This window comes from Corylus avellana, chromosome 2 (assembly GCF_965113065.1).
Source record: "Corylus avellana chromosome 2, dhCorAvel1.hap1.2, whole genome shotgun sequence".
Taxonomy (NCBI): domain Eukaryota; kingdom Viridiplantae; phylum Streptophyta; class Magnoliopsida; order Fagales; family Betulaceae; genus Corylus; species Corylus avellana.
In genome coordinates this window covers 34,579,047-34,594,819 of record NC_142491.1, presented here as the reverse complement: position 1 = coordinate 34,594,819, position 15,773 = coordinate 34,579,047, and the positions used below count along the sequence as shown (strand labels likewise).

At 36.9% G+C, this 15,773-nt stretch overlaps 1 protein-coding gene across 2 annotated transcripts; it reads left to right on the top strand.

The window, feature by feature from the left end:
* The first annotated feature begins 6,986 nt into the window (after nt 1-6,986).
* On the top strand, nt 6,987-9,406 carry LOC132167491 (putative N-acetyltransferase HLS1). 2 transcript variants are annotated; one of them, XM_059578485.2, is made up of 3 exons: nt 6,987-7,326; nt 7,569-7,705; nt 8,376-9,406. In XM_059578485.2, the coding sequence occupies exons 1-3, from the start codon at nt 7,144-7,146 to the stop codon at nt 9,151-9,153; spliced, it is 1,098 nt and encodes a 365-aa protein (XP_059434468.2). In that variant the 5' UTR covers nt 6,987-7,143; the 3' UTR covers nt 9,154-9,406. The 2 variants fall into 2 exon arrangements, with proteins under 2 accessions (XP_059434468.2, XP_059434469.2); XM_059578486.2 differs by lacking the exon at nt 6,987-7,326 and adding an exon at nt 7,423-7,472.
* The last annotated feature ends 6,367 nt before the right edge of the window (nt 9,407-15,773 follow it).

The following is a 15,773-nucleotide window of genomic DNA, read 5'->3' as shown; positions in this document are numbered from 1 at the left end:
TTTTGTTTTGAAACTAAATGCATAAAAGTAAAAGTAAAAATAAATAGTATGAGAGATAGAATACGGGGTTGATTTCACCACTAACCGCATAACAATGGTCAATCATAAATTAATACAGGAAATTCATATTATGCATGATATAGGGCTCGTATCACTCGAGTAGTCAAGAAATTACCATCATTAAGAAATAAGTATAATCCATCTTCGGTTGGCACAGACCGTCCACCTAACCACTAAGATGCGGTACGATCCATATTCCCTAGGTATGGATTATCTAATTCCTTAATAGGCTACACACAATCAATGAATAAGCATAACTCATCTTTGGTTGACACGAACTGTCTACCTAAATTATACTAAAGTAGGGTGTAGTACAATCCGTCTTCCCTAGGCATGGCCTATCAAATCCTATTTATCATGTGTCAGTTAAAACTATTGTATAACAATCATTCATACAATCACAAAAAATATGAAGGATTGAGTTCAATCAATATAAAAGACTTTATAAGACAAGAGAAGAAATTCATAATGATTAAATATATATACATTAAAATCAATTCTTACAGTTATACAACCATCATACATATAGAAAAAACCCAAATTAAAATATAATTAAACCATTGTTATTTAGAAAGGGCTACATCAACACCCTATTACGAATTTAGTTGCTCATGCTGGTGGTGGGATGGCCTCCTGCCATGTTCCTCTTCTAACTCTCCAAGCCTCTAAGAAGATGTTTTCTATCTAAAACTAAGGATCATTCTCTTGAAGGCTTAGATGCCTATTTATAGGGAGCAAACAAGCCCTAGGAATCCCAAAAAATTCGTAGGTCAATCTCCTAGTCCAAGTGGAAGACCGAAAACCTTGTCCAAGGTGGAATTGGGCTTCTTCCGCATTCTGGAAGCCTGTGTGCGCTCGAGCCCCCTAGATGGTGCGCTCGAGTGCACGTCCGTCCAAACGTGTCTTTCGACCGTTCGAACAGGGACTTTCACCGTTCGGACGGGGACTTGCTCCATTCGAACATGATTGCTTAAGCTCAAGTGCGTTCAAATCTAGAAGTGTTGAGCTCGATTCAAATTTACTGCCAATGCTCCTCGAAGGGTCTTAAGCCCCAAATTTAATGGAATTAATTGCATTTTTCTTTAGAACCTGAAAACACTAAAACAAAACAAAATCAAACAAAAAAAAAATGCTAAGGAATTAACATATGCGAGTTAATGAGCTTGAATGTGCAACATTTGGCTCTTATCAACGTTACTTATAGCATGTAATATATTAAATAGAGTACCACAAAAGAAATCCAAGATTGCCCCATATGAATTATGGAAGAAAAGAAAACCCAATCTTAATTATTTTAAGGTATGGGGGTGCAGGGCTATTGTCAGATTGCCTGAACCAAAAATTAGGAAATTAGGACAAAAAGCATAGAATTTATTTTCTCGGGTTATGCTCAACACAATAAGGGTTATAGGTTCTTAGTTGTTGAACCTAATAATTCTGTTGAGGTAAATACTGTTATAAAATCCAGAGATGCAGAATTTTGTGAAAATAGGTTCACATCAATTCCATCGATCAATGATAAGATGGTGTAACCTATTAGAAATAACAATGAATCTGGTGAGCCAAGTGAACCTTCTGAAATTAGGAGGAGTAAATGAATAAGAAGAGAAAAATATTTGGACCAGATTTCATTGTATATTTGGTTGAAGGATCTAGAGGTTCATCTTGTAAACAAAAGATGATCTCACCTAATATAGATTCAGATCCTTTGACATATGAAGAGGCTATGAAGTCTCAAGATGCTGCATTTTGGAATGAAGCAATAAACGATGAGATGGATTCTATAATAGGAAATAACATGTGGATATTAGTAGATCTACCCCATACTTCCATTCCAATTGGTTGTAAATGGATTTTTACAAGGAAATTGAAGGTAGATGGAACCATAGAAAAATTCAAAGCAATGTTGGTAGCTAAAGGTTTGGATTATTTTGACACTTATGCTTCTGTTGCTAGGATTGCTACCATTAGAAGATTGATTGCATTAGCATCCATTTATAATTTGAAATTCATCAAATGGATGTTAAAACTGCGTTTTTAAATGGTGAGCTTGAAGAAGAGATTTATATGCATCAACTTGAGGGATTTGTTTTGCCTAATCATGAATGAAAAGTGTGTAAATTGGTTAAATCCCTTTATGGTCTTAAACAAGCTCCCAAACAGTGGCATGAAAAGTTTGATAAAGCTGTGATTGCAAATGGATTTAAAATCCATAATTATGATAAGTACGTATATAACAAGTTTCATAAAAATCTAGGAGTCATTATATGTTTATATGTTGATGACATGCTGATTTTTGGGACTGGTTATGAACGCATTGAAATACTAAGAAATTCTTGTCTTCTAGCTATGACATGAAAGACTTAGGTATTGCCAATGTAATTCTTGGTATTAGAATTGTTAGAAATGAGAATGAATTAGTTCTTAATCAAGTCTCATTATGTTGAAAGGTTCTTAAAAGGTTTAATCAATTTGATTGCAAACCTGTGACTACACCTTTTGATGCTAACATGAAATTGTATCCTAATACTGGTAGAGCTGTAGATCAATTAGAATACGATAGAGTTATTGGTTGTTTGATGTATACAATGACATGCACTAGACCTAACATTGCATATGCAGTGGGTAAACTGAGTAGATATAGTAGTAACCCTAGTCATATTCATTGGATTGCAGTACACAGGATTCTTAAATATTTAAAAATGACCATGGATTATGGTATTTTGTACATCAGATAACCTATAGTGTTGGAAGGATATACATATATTAGTTGGATCACGAATGATGATGATTACAAATCAACTAGTGGGTGCATTTTCACCCTTGGTGGATGAGCTATCTCCTAGGGTTCTAAGAAACAGACCCTTATTACATACTCTACCATGGCGGCATAGTTTGTGTCATTGGCTTCTTGTAGCAAAGAAGCTAAATGGTTGAGGAATTTATTAATGGAAATTCCTATATGGCCTAAACCTATGTTTCCGGTGTCTTTACATTGTGATAGTCAAGCTACTCTATCACGAGCTTTTAGTCATATCTATAATCTCAAATCAAGGCATATTGGTTTAAGGCATAGTTATGTAAGACAGTTACTCACTGATGGAGTAATTACCATTGATTTTGTGAGATCTGTTCAAAACTTGGCAGATCCATGGACTGTAGCATTTGCAATGGATTTGGTGTGGAAAACATCATAGGGGATGAGATTAAAGCCATTAGATCACCAATAGTGGAAACTCAACTCAACACTTGAAATTTCAAGATCTTGAGTTCAATGAGCTAAAGTACACAAGCACCACGTATTGTATTAGGTTTTAAACTAATAAAACATCCCAATGTAAGAGTGCTTGGAACCTGTAATGTTATAGTAGAGGTTGTGCGTTATGCGCTTAGTAGGCATATAACATGTTTTTGTTGAAGTGTATTTGTAACAGGGCATTTCCAATGAGCCTACCTATATGAGTTTCGGAGGTGGTGCCGCCTTCTATGGGATAGAGATTTTGTTTCTAGAACGCTTATGAAACCGGGATATAGACACAAGGCCAATCCACGTGTCGGCATAAAAAGAAATACCCAAAGAGAAGAAAAAGCATGTGTGAGGTATGTCTGGTTATTTAAATAGGATAGTTGGTTCAAGTTTATCTACCATGTTATTCTGATTAGCTTTGACATACTATCACTAAGTGAAGGTTCAAGTCCTCAAGACACCTTCATTTATGCATAAGTTTTTCTATTCTAATCAAGTTATTTTTTGATTTTGAAAATGGTGGGGAATTGTAGAAATATTTTCAAAATTAATAGTTATTAAATATTATTTTGTGTTTTGCGAATCTTTTAAAATGGAAGGTTTTAAAGAGCATTGAATGAGGATCATTTATAAGGCTCCTACATTGGAAGAGAGAAAGTGAAGTTGGCATTTGTAAGGCTCAACAAACTTTAAGCTATTAAAAAAAAACTTAGGTGTATACACACTAGTGTAAACTCTAGTACGGCACGAAGCAACAGACGCAAACGCGCAAGCGCACGTGGTGTGGGTGCTAGTGGCGCCTTGATGGCGCACTTGGCACTTAGCATCGGAGCTCAAAGCAATCTGATCATGACCATTCATTTTTGGACAGTCAAGATCATTCAATCTAGTGGTTTGACCTAAACTGTAGGATGCTTCTTAGGTAAATCGAGTGGTTGGATTTATTGGACTATAATTAAAGTTAATTGTAAAATCAAATTAACTTTGATCTAATGATTAAGATTAAATAAATAAAATCTAATGGTTATTATGAGATAATTATTTAATCTAACGGTCATAATTAAGTGTCTGTTGGATAAGCAGTTTAATAATAGTTTAGCAGTTTAATTTCGAAATTCGAAATTATCGAGGTAGTTGAGTAGATAATTATCTTTGTTTATTCAATTTCTTTAAAACTCTTCTCTGTATTTTTTAATATATTATCAGAGTCTTTGTGTCTTGATAGAATAGGTAAATCTGAGGGTATTTTTGGGTTTAATTTCGTTTTGTGCAGAACGGAATTAAATACAAAAGTTTTCTCGCCTCCATTGTATCCTGGAGAAATATTTGTTGTTACCCTTTTGCATACCATATCTGATGGGGGCAAATAATTTCTTAAGGAAAATGACGTTGTAGCCCACCTTAAGAGGAATTTCGTTTTTTTTTTTTTTTTTTTGTGTATTTCCCCTTTTTCTTTTACATAAACTACCAAAATGTTTTGAGATAATTGATCCTCCCACAAATTTGATCACTATTTTTGATGGAAAAGACTACACATGCTAATCACCATGCACTTGTCGATGAGCCGTTTATTCTACCAAAAATACCCCCAATTTTAGCGACGAAAAACGCTCTATTCGATTTTAAAAGCTCTATTTCCTAATACAATTACAAACGCTCTATTTGATTCGAGATAGTGCGAGTCATGTGCAGGTGTAGTACTTGGATAAGGGCGATTCCCACCGCAGATTATAATGTTGACATGACTGGGATGACCCCCGGCCAATTCATTACCACGTTGAAAGTTGATGAAATAATTCCTGCAGCTCCAGTTTCTCAAATCGTAAAACAGTTAAAAAAATTTACAGAAGTTTCTGCACATATCTTGTACGGGCACCTGAGGTGGTGAAACTCTCTCAAACAATATATATAATTTCTTCATAGTACTCTCTGTCGGATAACCATGAATTTCAAAAAGCAACTCGCACTTTCCAAATGGCATTCAAACTCTGTCGGATAACGATTCCAAAAACATAAAACTCGAAATGATCACATTCTTGTGCCCCATGTTCCATCATCAACCACATATTGTTGCTATGGTTGTTGAAGGACAAGAAACAATTATAAATTCAAAGACTACTTTCCAACACAACAGCTATGATCTGATTTGACTATTCGAGCTAATCGGTACAAAGTACTATACCAGAATCACTCCTTTTTTCAGACCATGCACCCTTTTCACATGCGTATCAGATAATATTATTTAGCTTCAGAAGCAACTACATGAATACAAACAATAGAATATATGACTCATCAATCAGTAGCACAGTGGTATCAAACTTCGTCCACATCTTCCAATATTGAAGCTTCATGAAGTAATTAATCACAATATATATATAAATGGTTGTCCAAAGAATATAAATGTATATAAGACGTTTGGCAAAAGCACACTTCAATCATGCCCAATTATATAGGTAGCTAGGACAGAACCAAGAATTTTTACTACGTTTTATAAATGACACCAATTAATCAAGAAAAGATTTATGTCCCTAATTTTTCGACGTGGTTTCAGTTTGGGCGTAATAACCATGGATCAAGACAAAAAAATTGTGCCATTTTAGATATCTAAGGCTTCCACCATCAACATCTCTTTGCGTAACCATAGTGTGTTATGATCCTGAATATCAACTCCGTAACCTGATAATTAGTATCATAGGAAGATTAATCCCTAAACCCTAAACCCTAAATGAATAGATCAATTTCTATAATTTCAACTCCAGATAAAATGTGTTACTATTCCAAAAGACTAGTATGTCTTTGTTTTGGGCAAGAGGAGCCTGAAAGGCTTAATTAACCTCTCATTGAATACAAAGTTAATGATGAGTAAACCCTAGATAAATATCCAAGGTCGTCTAGCCGGTTTAATCATGAGATGCTAAAGGTGCTACTCTGACCAATCCATTGAGGCCCCCAAGCGACAAAAGTTTTTCATCCCTATTAAGTCAGAAATGGAGAGAGATAGAGAGAGTTGTCTTGCTCTGTATATTTGATACTCTACATGTTGTACACATACAATAAAGTAACATGAAAGGGGTAATTATTTTTTTTCCCATTAACTATAACGCATTGTCACATTGACCTCATCAAATATAATGCATTGTCACTTTGCCTCAATCAATTACAACGCATTGTCATTTCAAGATGGCATGTGGGGCTCATGTGACAGGTTGACCGTCTGAATTAATACATTTGACTGGCAGAAATAGGAGTTTTGGGCATAAAATAGTAATTTGATAGGATCAAACAATTGGACAATGCGTTGTAGTTGATAAGAAGAAAAGGTAATTACCTCAACATGAAACCTAGGAGGAGTAAGTGTTGGCCATGGCCAGGGTGATTAATTTTGCACCAGAAAAGACGAAACATTTCAAAGAGACTGAAAGATTTAAGTAATTAACATAAAAGAAGATGGTCATTATATATATACATATATATGTGTGTGTGGGGTGCACTACGTACGATTGGATATTGAAAGGAATCTAGAACATACAAATGATTACAAAGATCCTCTGAATCACTTCATAAGATTATTGTTCCATTTTTGTGGTGCACCTTGTATACTACTTCCATTACTCTATTTATTGGAAAATACTCAAAATCATTCCCAGCTTTTTCGTACCTACATAATTATAAATTAACTGGAAAATAAAATAAATAAATAGCATCCTTTGCCAGCCAGTATATAAGAATGAAATAGGATGTATGGTGGCAGCAGGCAAGCCGTATATTTTTCTTTCCCACCTGAGATCTGGAAAACACAACTCGATCGATTGCTTAGCAATAGTAAGTAAAAAGACATGGTGGACAACATAGAGAAGAAAATTCTTGTAAGGGAATTCAATGAAGACAGAGACTTTGAAGTGGTGGGGAAGCTTGAGAGGAAATGTGAGATAGGGTCTAAAATGGGGGTCTCAATTTTCACTAGCATGATTGGTGACCCTTTATGTAGGATTCGCTTCTATCCCCTTCATGTCATTCTGGTGGGTAACAGTTACTTTTTCCTTATATGTATATATAAATATATATCTTGCCAAATCCATCCATGCACATACACATATCATGCATACATTAATTAATTGCATTCCTTTTTTTTAGATGATGCATGCATATATGTCTCCCTTTCTTGGTACTACTTTTTCTCTGGGGAATCCCTTTGTCCCTCCGAAGACATTATAGTTATCGATATAGACCACTAATAATGTTCTTGAAAATGACCTTACAGGTAGCTGAGCTGCTTGAAAATGGGAAGCTTGTCGGAGTGGTTCGAGGATGCATTAAGGGCGTTCAAACTGGTAATTTTGGGGAATCACATGTCAAGATGGGTTGCATACTAGGCCTTCGAGTCTCTCCTACACACCGGTAATTCTCTACATTGATATTCCATGTTTCGATATATGAAGAAACACGTCGATTTGCGACTCTTGATTGCATGATTACTTGTTAATACTTTATTAAATCATTACTTATTCTAAAAACTTAAACAATGTTCAAATTGAATATCTCTATCGATCCGATACCATATATTAAATCACAATTTCTCTCGGAAACTTAAGCCAATAAAAAATGATGAGGCAAAATTTTCTACAAATTAGAAAGGGAAATGATGTGTACGTACAGAAAGCTGTTATCAACTTATATATAACTCACATGCTTCAATCATTTCATGTATCACGAGTGAAAAAAGGTATTTGACATATTTAATTATGGTCATTTTAATTACTTTTTAAGATTTTAATGAAATGATTTTTGTTTTGTGGATGAATATGTTTTTAAGGTTCCCGCCGCCAGTTAAGCACTATTACTTTTGTTAGAATATTTTATATTATTCTCTAGGGTTTATTTTCTACCTTAATTAGTCTAGGATTTCTTATTTATCACTCATAGCCTCTTTATATATAGAAGCCTCTCTAATCATTCTCAATATATCATTATCAATACAATGTAGTCCTTGTATTTGCTTCCTTTCTTTCTCCTTCTTCCACTCTCAATATATTTAACAACTTTCATTTGTTGTCCGGTATATATATAGACGGATGGGAATAGGATTAGAGCTTGTGAATTCAGTTGAAGAATGGCTGCTGAGAAATGGAGCAGAGTATACATTTCTAGCCACTGAAGAAAACAACACAGCCTCAATGAATCTCTTCACTCTTAAATGCAGCTACATCAACCTCAGCTCATTGGTCATATTTGTTCAACAAATCTGTTTCCCTGCTAAGAATTATAGCCTGTCGGAAGACATAAAAGTAGAGAAGTTGCACATAGACCAGGCAACTTCCTTGTACAAACAGAAGCTGAAAGACAAAGAGATATCTCCAGCAGACATTGAAGCGATTTTGAAGGAAAACCCCAGCCTCGGCACGTGGGTGTGCTACTTCAAAGAAGGCGGTTGGATGAACACACACAACAACAACAATGAAAAGAAAGATGATGAGAGGAAAACCCCAAGCTCTTGGATAATCTTCAGCATATGGAATAGCTGTGCAAAGGAAAAGATTTTTCCATGCCTTGGATTTCTCTTTCTGTATGGGATGCTTGGGGAGGGAGAGAAGCTTGGGGAGCTGATGGAATCTGTGTGGAGCTTTGCATCGAATGTGGGGCAAAATGTGAAGGATTGTAAGGTGATTGCAGCTGAGCTAGGGGTGACTGATCCTCTCATCAAGCATGTTCCACAGGAGTCCTCTATGTCACGAATCAATGATCTCTGGTACGCTAAGAAGTTGATGTTCCACGATAATAATACGGATAAATTAATGCTGGCCAAGGGACCATTAGGAGATGTATTTGTCGATCCAAGAGATTTTTAGAGTTAATTATTTATTTGTTCTTCGAGAACCCTAGCTACGTGTTACATATCACATATATATGATCAATGGTGATCTTGTGGGTTGAAGAAGATGAAAAGTACCCCAATGATGACAAGGGCGATGAGACAAGTGCATGGAAACCTAGCTAGAGATCATGAATAGTTGATGGAATATGTATTGTATGTCCTTAATTGCTTAACTTTTCTGGTGTATTCATCCAAAAACAATAATCATATATATAATAGCGAAAACCTCTTTAGAAGTGCTTTAAAATTGTGACATGTAATGTGAACCTATTTTTTGAAAGGATGAACCAGTTTTTTAATGCACAATTTAAAATACTGAATCAGTTCATGTGTTTGAAGTAAAAAACGGAAGGCTTTGCATTTTTGAAAGCCCATAACAACCCACGCAATGCGTAGGATTCTTCATTAAAATTTAATTATAAAATTTAAAGGTATTACCATTGTACTTTTTATTATATATAAGTTAAAAAATGCATTTCTATCGTACATTTAATGCAAGCAAATAAATCATCTCACCTCAGTTTCAATGCTTACTTACCTCTTCAATGTTTTCTGGTACACGTGCATATGTTCCGATGCAATCTAGAACAAAGGAATATATATATAAAGAGAAAAAACTTTTCTGGTGCACATATATGTTTCGATGCAATTTTTATTTTAATTTCCTGTAAATAGTTAATGTGTACCCTTTTTTGTGCGAAAGTTGATATGTTGGATTTTAAAGAAATTCCTAAACTAAGATCTCATGCCTAATCATTGGAAAAATAAAAATAATGAAGTCACAAAAGAAAAAAAAAAAAAAAAAGAGGTGTTTTCTAGGGGTTTACATTATACACCAGATTAAAAATCTCTGCTCGGAAAGTTAAAATCCTTCTTAGCGTATGAATTCTCCCTCCTTTAATGCCACGTGTTAGGAAATTAATCCTATTTCCCAAGACCCGTAAGATGCGAAAAATAAGAAGAATGCGGAATAACAAAGATAAGCAATCACACATGACACAAAGATTTAAGTGGTTCGGCTTAACAAGCCTACATCCACTGGCGGAAACGACCTGGAGAAAATTCACTATCAAAAGATGGAGTACAAAAATAATAGAAAGAAAATCACTCAGATCCCAAAGCCCTAATACACACAAATCTCACTATTACACAAGAGAGATTATTCCCAAAATAGAATACAAAAGACAGATGTACAAACTCTTCTTTTGCTGGAACAGATGGGGGCTGGTCTCTATTTTCTTCTCTCACTCTGCAGCACCTTTTTCTTCTAATCACTTGTTTTTGGCTCCTCCAAAAACCACCAAGAAGAAAAACACCCTTGCTGCCTTTGTACCTCCTTCTCTCAAATTCTCTCTGTTTTCTCCTCCCTTTGGTGCTTCACGTTTTTGGCACACACAAATTCACCTTGTGCTTTGTTCCTTATATAGAAGCTTAACTCTCTTTTTATATGTTGGTCTAGGACTTCTACTATAAGTCAAACAAGGAGTCCAATTACACATCGGAGAAGGACTCGAAAACCCACATGTAAAGGAGCAAACCAGTTGAACTAAGAACCTCTCCTCCTACTTGAAGAAGGAGACAAACCATTGGGTCCCACCATGACTTTTAATTCAAGTCATACTTAACAATGCTGGCTGCACAAGCTCCACTACTTATTTGATCTCTGTGAGTAACATTTTATTTAAGAGAAATATTGATGGATATTAATATTCTAGGAAAAAAATTTGGTTAACCCATGCATGATTTACTATAAACCCCTAAGTTAATGTACTTGAATGTTTTGTAGTACAAATGATGTTAACATTATGTCAAAACGAGATTGAAGTTTATGGGTTATCTCTTGAGGATGAAGTCTCACCAAGAATCACATTTCTCTCTCTCCTCTAGGGTTCTTGGTCATAAGAAATGTTGAAACTAAGGTTTTTGGGCATACGTATGGCTTTATAGAGGCCCTTGCGATAAAATTGTTCTCGTGGCAGTATCAAATGTTCGAGCGATACATCGAACGTTCGGATAAAGAGTGTCTCGATCGTGCTAGTGGGATATCGAATGTTTGGGTAAGAAGGGTCTCCTCAATCGTTTGAGTGGGATATCAAACATTCAAAGAAACGACTTCTCGATCGTTCGAGTGGGACATCGAATGTTCAAAAATGAAGAAATACAAAGTGTCAAGGGTTTTAAGGAAATTTAGTTATTGGGCTCCTTTTATATTTTACTGAAAGATAAGGCTTTGATTTCTAAATCGCGATGGTTATGAAATTTAATAATATTAATTTGTGGGGTATTACAACTTGATCATATGATAATTCAAATATTTAATTATATATAATGTGATTCATATAATCCAAAATTAAGTGATTAGTATTGGTTGGAACAAGTGGCTCATATTCTACTATTGGCCCATTGAGTATAATTAGTTTATGTGGGCCTGGGAATAAATAAGTTGTAGGGGATATTTTGGAGTTCTCCAAAATACTTAGAATTAGGGTTTCCTATAAATATGTTATGTTGAACCCTAAATCATTGAATAGTAAAATATAGCCGCACTCTCTCCTGTGGACATAGGCACATTGCCAAACCACGTGAATCTGTGTCTCGACTCTCTCTTGACCTCTCTCTTTTCGAATTTCATATTATTCATCATTGTTGTATACGGTACCAACAATTGGTATCAGAGCCTAATTATACGATGGCTGAGATTGACACATCTTCTGCAAAATTTGACATGATGAAGTTCGATGGATCCGGTAATTTCGGGTTATGGGAGAGACATGTCAAGGATTTCTTGGTGCAACAAGGGATGGTGAAGGCATTATATGGGACGAAACCAGAACGGATGGTGAACATGGATTGGAAGGAACTTGAGGCTAAGGCGGTGGCTACTATTCGGTTTTGTCAGGGAGATGACGTGATGTATCATGTCATGGACGAAGAATCTCCGGCAGCAGTTTGGTTGAAACTAGAAAGTTGGTTTATGTCAAAGTCGTTGACGAACAAGCTCTATCTAAAGCAGTGGTTGTACGGCTTGAAGATGGCGGAGGGCTCATATCTGAGCGAACACATCAACATGTTCAATCAAGTAATCGGCGATTTGAAGAGGGTTGATGTGAAGTTCGAAGACGAAGACAAGGCGTTGATGCTATTGAATTCACTCCCAACTTCTCCTACGTATAAGAATTTGGTTACAACTCTAACATGGGGGAAAGAGACCTTGGAGTTAAAGGACGTTACATGAGCCCTGTTGGCTTTTCATCAGATAAATAAAATCAATGATGAAAGTTCTCAAGGAGAATGGATAGTTGTAAAGGGTAACCAAGAGAGTGGAATAAATAGTAATAATGGTGGTTCGAATGGCAAGAATTCTTGGTCAAAGTCTAGGAAGCGCAAAGACATAAATTGCTATAAGTGCAGGAATAAAGGGCACATAAAGAGGGATTGTCCAGACCAGAAAAATAACAAGGACGACGAGAATTAAGGTTCCTCAAAATCTGTGAACATAGTGGAAGACAATTCAGACGATGTTGATGGTGATATGCTTTCTATTGCATCTAATTCAGAGCATCCTGTGGATTCTTGGATTTTGGACTCAGCGTGTTCGTTTTACGTGACGTCCAACAGAGATTGGTTTGACAACTACAGGTCAATTAATTCTGGTATAGTTCTATGGGTAATGGTGCACATTGCAAAATTATTGGCATAGTTAATATTAGAATTAAGATGTTTGATGGTGTAGTTAGAACGTTATGTGATGTTAGACATGTACCAGACGCGGAAAAGAATCTTATTTCATTAGGCACCTTAGACTCAAACAGTTATGGTTATAAGTCTGATGGTGGAGTAATGAAGGTGACTAAGGGAGCGATGGTAGTGATGAAAGGACAGAAAAGTACAAAGAATATTTATAAACTGTTGGGAAGTACATTTGTAGGTGGAGGCACATCTGTGGAGTCTGATTCTGATTGTACTATTTTGTGGCATATGCGGTTGGGTCATATGAGTGAGCGGAGCATGTTGAAGCTTCATAAGAGAAATCTATTGAAGGGTGTTAAAACGTGCAAGCTTGATTTCTGTAAGTTCTGTGTACTAAGAAAGCAGAATAGGGTACAATTCAAGACAGCCACACACAAGACATAGGGTATTCTGGATTATGTTCATTCTGATGTTTGGGGACTAGTGAGGACAGCGTCACGGGGAGGACATATATATTTCATGATCTTTATGGATGATTTTTCCAAAAAGGTTTGGGTGTACTTCATGTGACACAAATCAGAGACGTTTGCCAAGTTCAATTTGTTGAAAGTTGAAGTGGAGAACCAGACTGGGAAGAAGGTTAAGTGCCTCAGGACTGATAATGGAACTGAGTACACAAATGACAAGTTCATAGATTTCTGTGAGCAGCATGGTATAAAGAGACATTTCACAGTACATAAGACACCACAGCGAAATGGTTGTGGTGGAATGGATGAACAGGTCTATTGCAGAAAGAACACGATGTCTCAGGTTGAATGCTGGACTTGCAAAGATTTTCTGGGTAGATGCAATGAGTATAGCATGCTACTTGATCAACAAGTCACCGAGGGTAGCACTAGAAGGAAAAGTTGCAGAGGAGGTATGGACAGATAATGAGGTAGATTACTCTGGTTTGAGAGTATTTGGTTATCCAGCCTATGTGTACATACCTAGTGAAGAACGGTCGAAACTTGATCCGAAGTCTAGACAATTTGTCTTTCTCGAATATGGGAAAGGGGTTAAGGGTTACAAGTTTTGGGATCCAAAGGCAAACAAGGCGGTGATCAATAAAGATGTGGTATTTGATGAAAATTCCAAGTTGAAGAGTACTTAGGGTAAAGAGCAACAGGTTCGAGAAAGCAAGTAGCAGTGATAAGCAGGTGGTGCAGGTGGAGTTAGAGACTCATATGCAGGAGAACGCTTCTTACAGTACAGAGGCCTCTACTTCAGGAGTTCAGGAGCATCACACTATAGCCACAAGCAGGCCTAGACGCACTATTAGGCCACCAACCAAGTACGGTTTTGAAGATATGACTTCTTATGCTCTTGTCATCAGTAGCGAAGATCCTACTACTTTTCAAGAGGTTATCAATAGCCAAGAGAAGAGCAGATGGGTGGGTGCTATGGCAAAAGAGATGGAGTCTCTGCATAAGAACTAGATGTGGGATTTGGTGGAGCTTCCAGAGAAGAAGAGGGCGATAGGGTGTAAATGGGTGTTCAAGAAAAAAGTATTATCAGAAAAAGGGGGGGAAAAGTTCAAGGCTCGCCTAGTAGCGAAGGGATATTCACAGCAGAAAGGGGTTGATTATGAGGAAATATTTTTCCCAGTAGTAAGACATACTTCCATCAGAGCAGTATTGGCGTTGGTAGCTCATTATGACATGGCATATGAGCAAATGGATGTGAAGACAGCTTTTCTCCATGGTGATTTGGAGGAGCGGATTTACATGGAGCAGCCAGAAGGGTTCAGTTAACCTGGATAGGAGCACTTGGTCTGTAAATTAAAGAAGTCACTTTATAGGCTGAAGCAGTCTCCAAGGCAATGGTATAAGCGGTTTGACTCCTACATAATCAGAATTGGCTACAGGAGATGTGAATATGATTGTTGTATGTATGTGAGGAGCCTTGATGATGGCTCATTTATTTTTCTGTTACTGTACGTGGATAATATGCTTGTTGCAGCTAAGAGTATAGTGGAAGTCATCAAACTGAAGGTTTTGTTTAGTAGAGAATTTGACATGAAGGATTTGGGCACAGCCAAGAAGATTCTTGGGATGGAGATTCGTAGGGACAGGGATGCCAAGAGATTCTGGCTATCTCAAGCCAGCTATGTGAAGAAGGTGTTGGAGAAGTTTAGCATGGAGAATGCAAAACCAGTGAGTACACCTTTGGCGAATCGTTTCCGCTTATCTACCTTACAGAGTCCAAAGGCAGTTAAAGAAACATGTCTAAGGTCCTATATGCCACTGCAATGGGGTGTCTGAGCTATGGTATGTACCAGGTCAGATTTGGCTCATGCAGTTAGTGTAGTGAGCAAGTACATGGCGAATCCGAGGAAATAGCACCGGGATGCAGTCAAATGGATTTTCAGATACTTGAAAGTAACTACAGAGTATGGCATCACTTTTGTCAGATAGAAAAGTGATTTGTTAGTCGTCGGGTATGTAGATGTAGATTATGCAGGGGATTTGGATGACAAGAGGTCGACCACGGGTTATGTGTTCACTCTTGCAAGAGGTCCCATATGTGGGAGGTCTATGATCCAGCCCACGGTTGCGATGTCCACGACTGAGGTGGAGTACATGGCGGCGGCTAAGGCTGCAAAGGAAGCTTCGTGGCTTACAGGGTTAGTCAGGGAGCTAGGTATTCAACAAGGCGGAGTTCCGTTGTATTGTGACAGTCAGAGTGCCATTTACTTGGCAAAGAACCAAGTGTATCATGCGAGAACCAAGCACATTGATGTAAGGTTTCACAAGATTAGGGAATTGATTGCTGCGGGTGAATTGTTACTTGAAAAGATTCACACTTCTGAGAACACAGCAAACATTTTGACGAAGCCTGTTACCGCAGACAAGTTCAAGCATT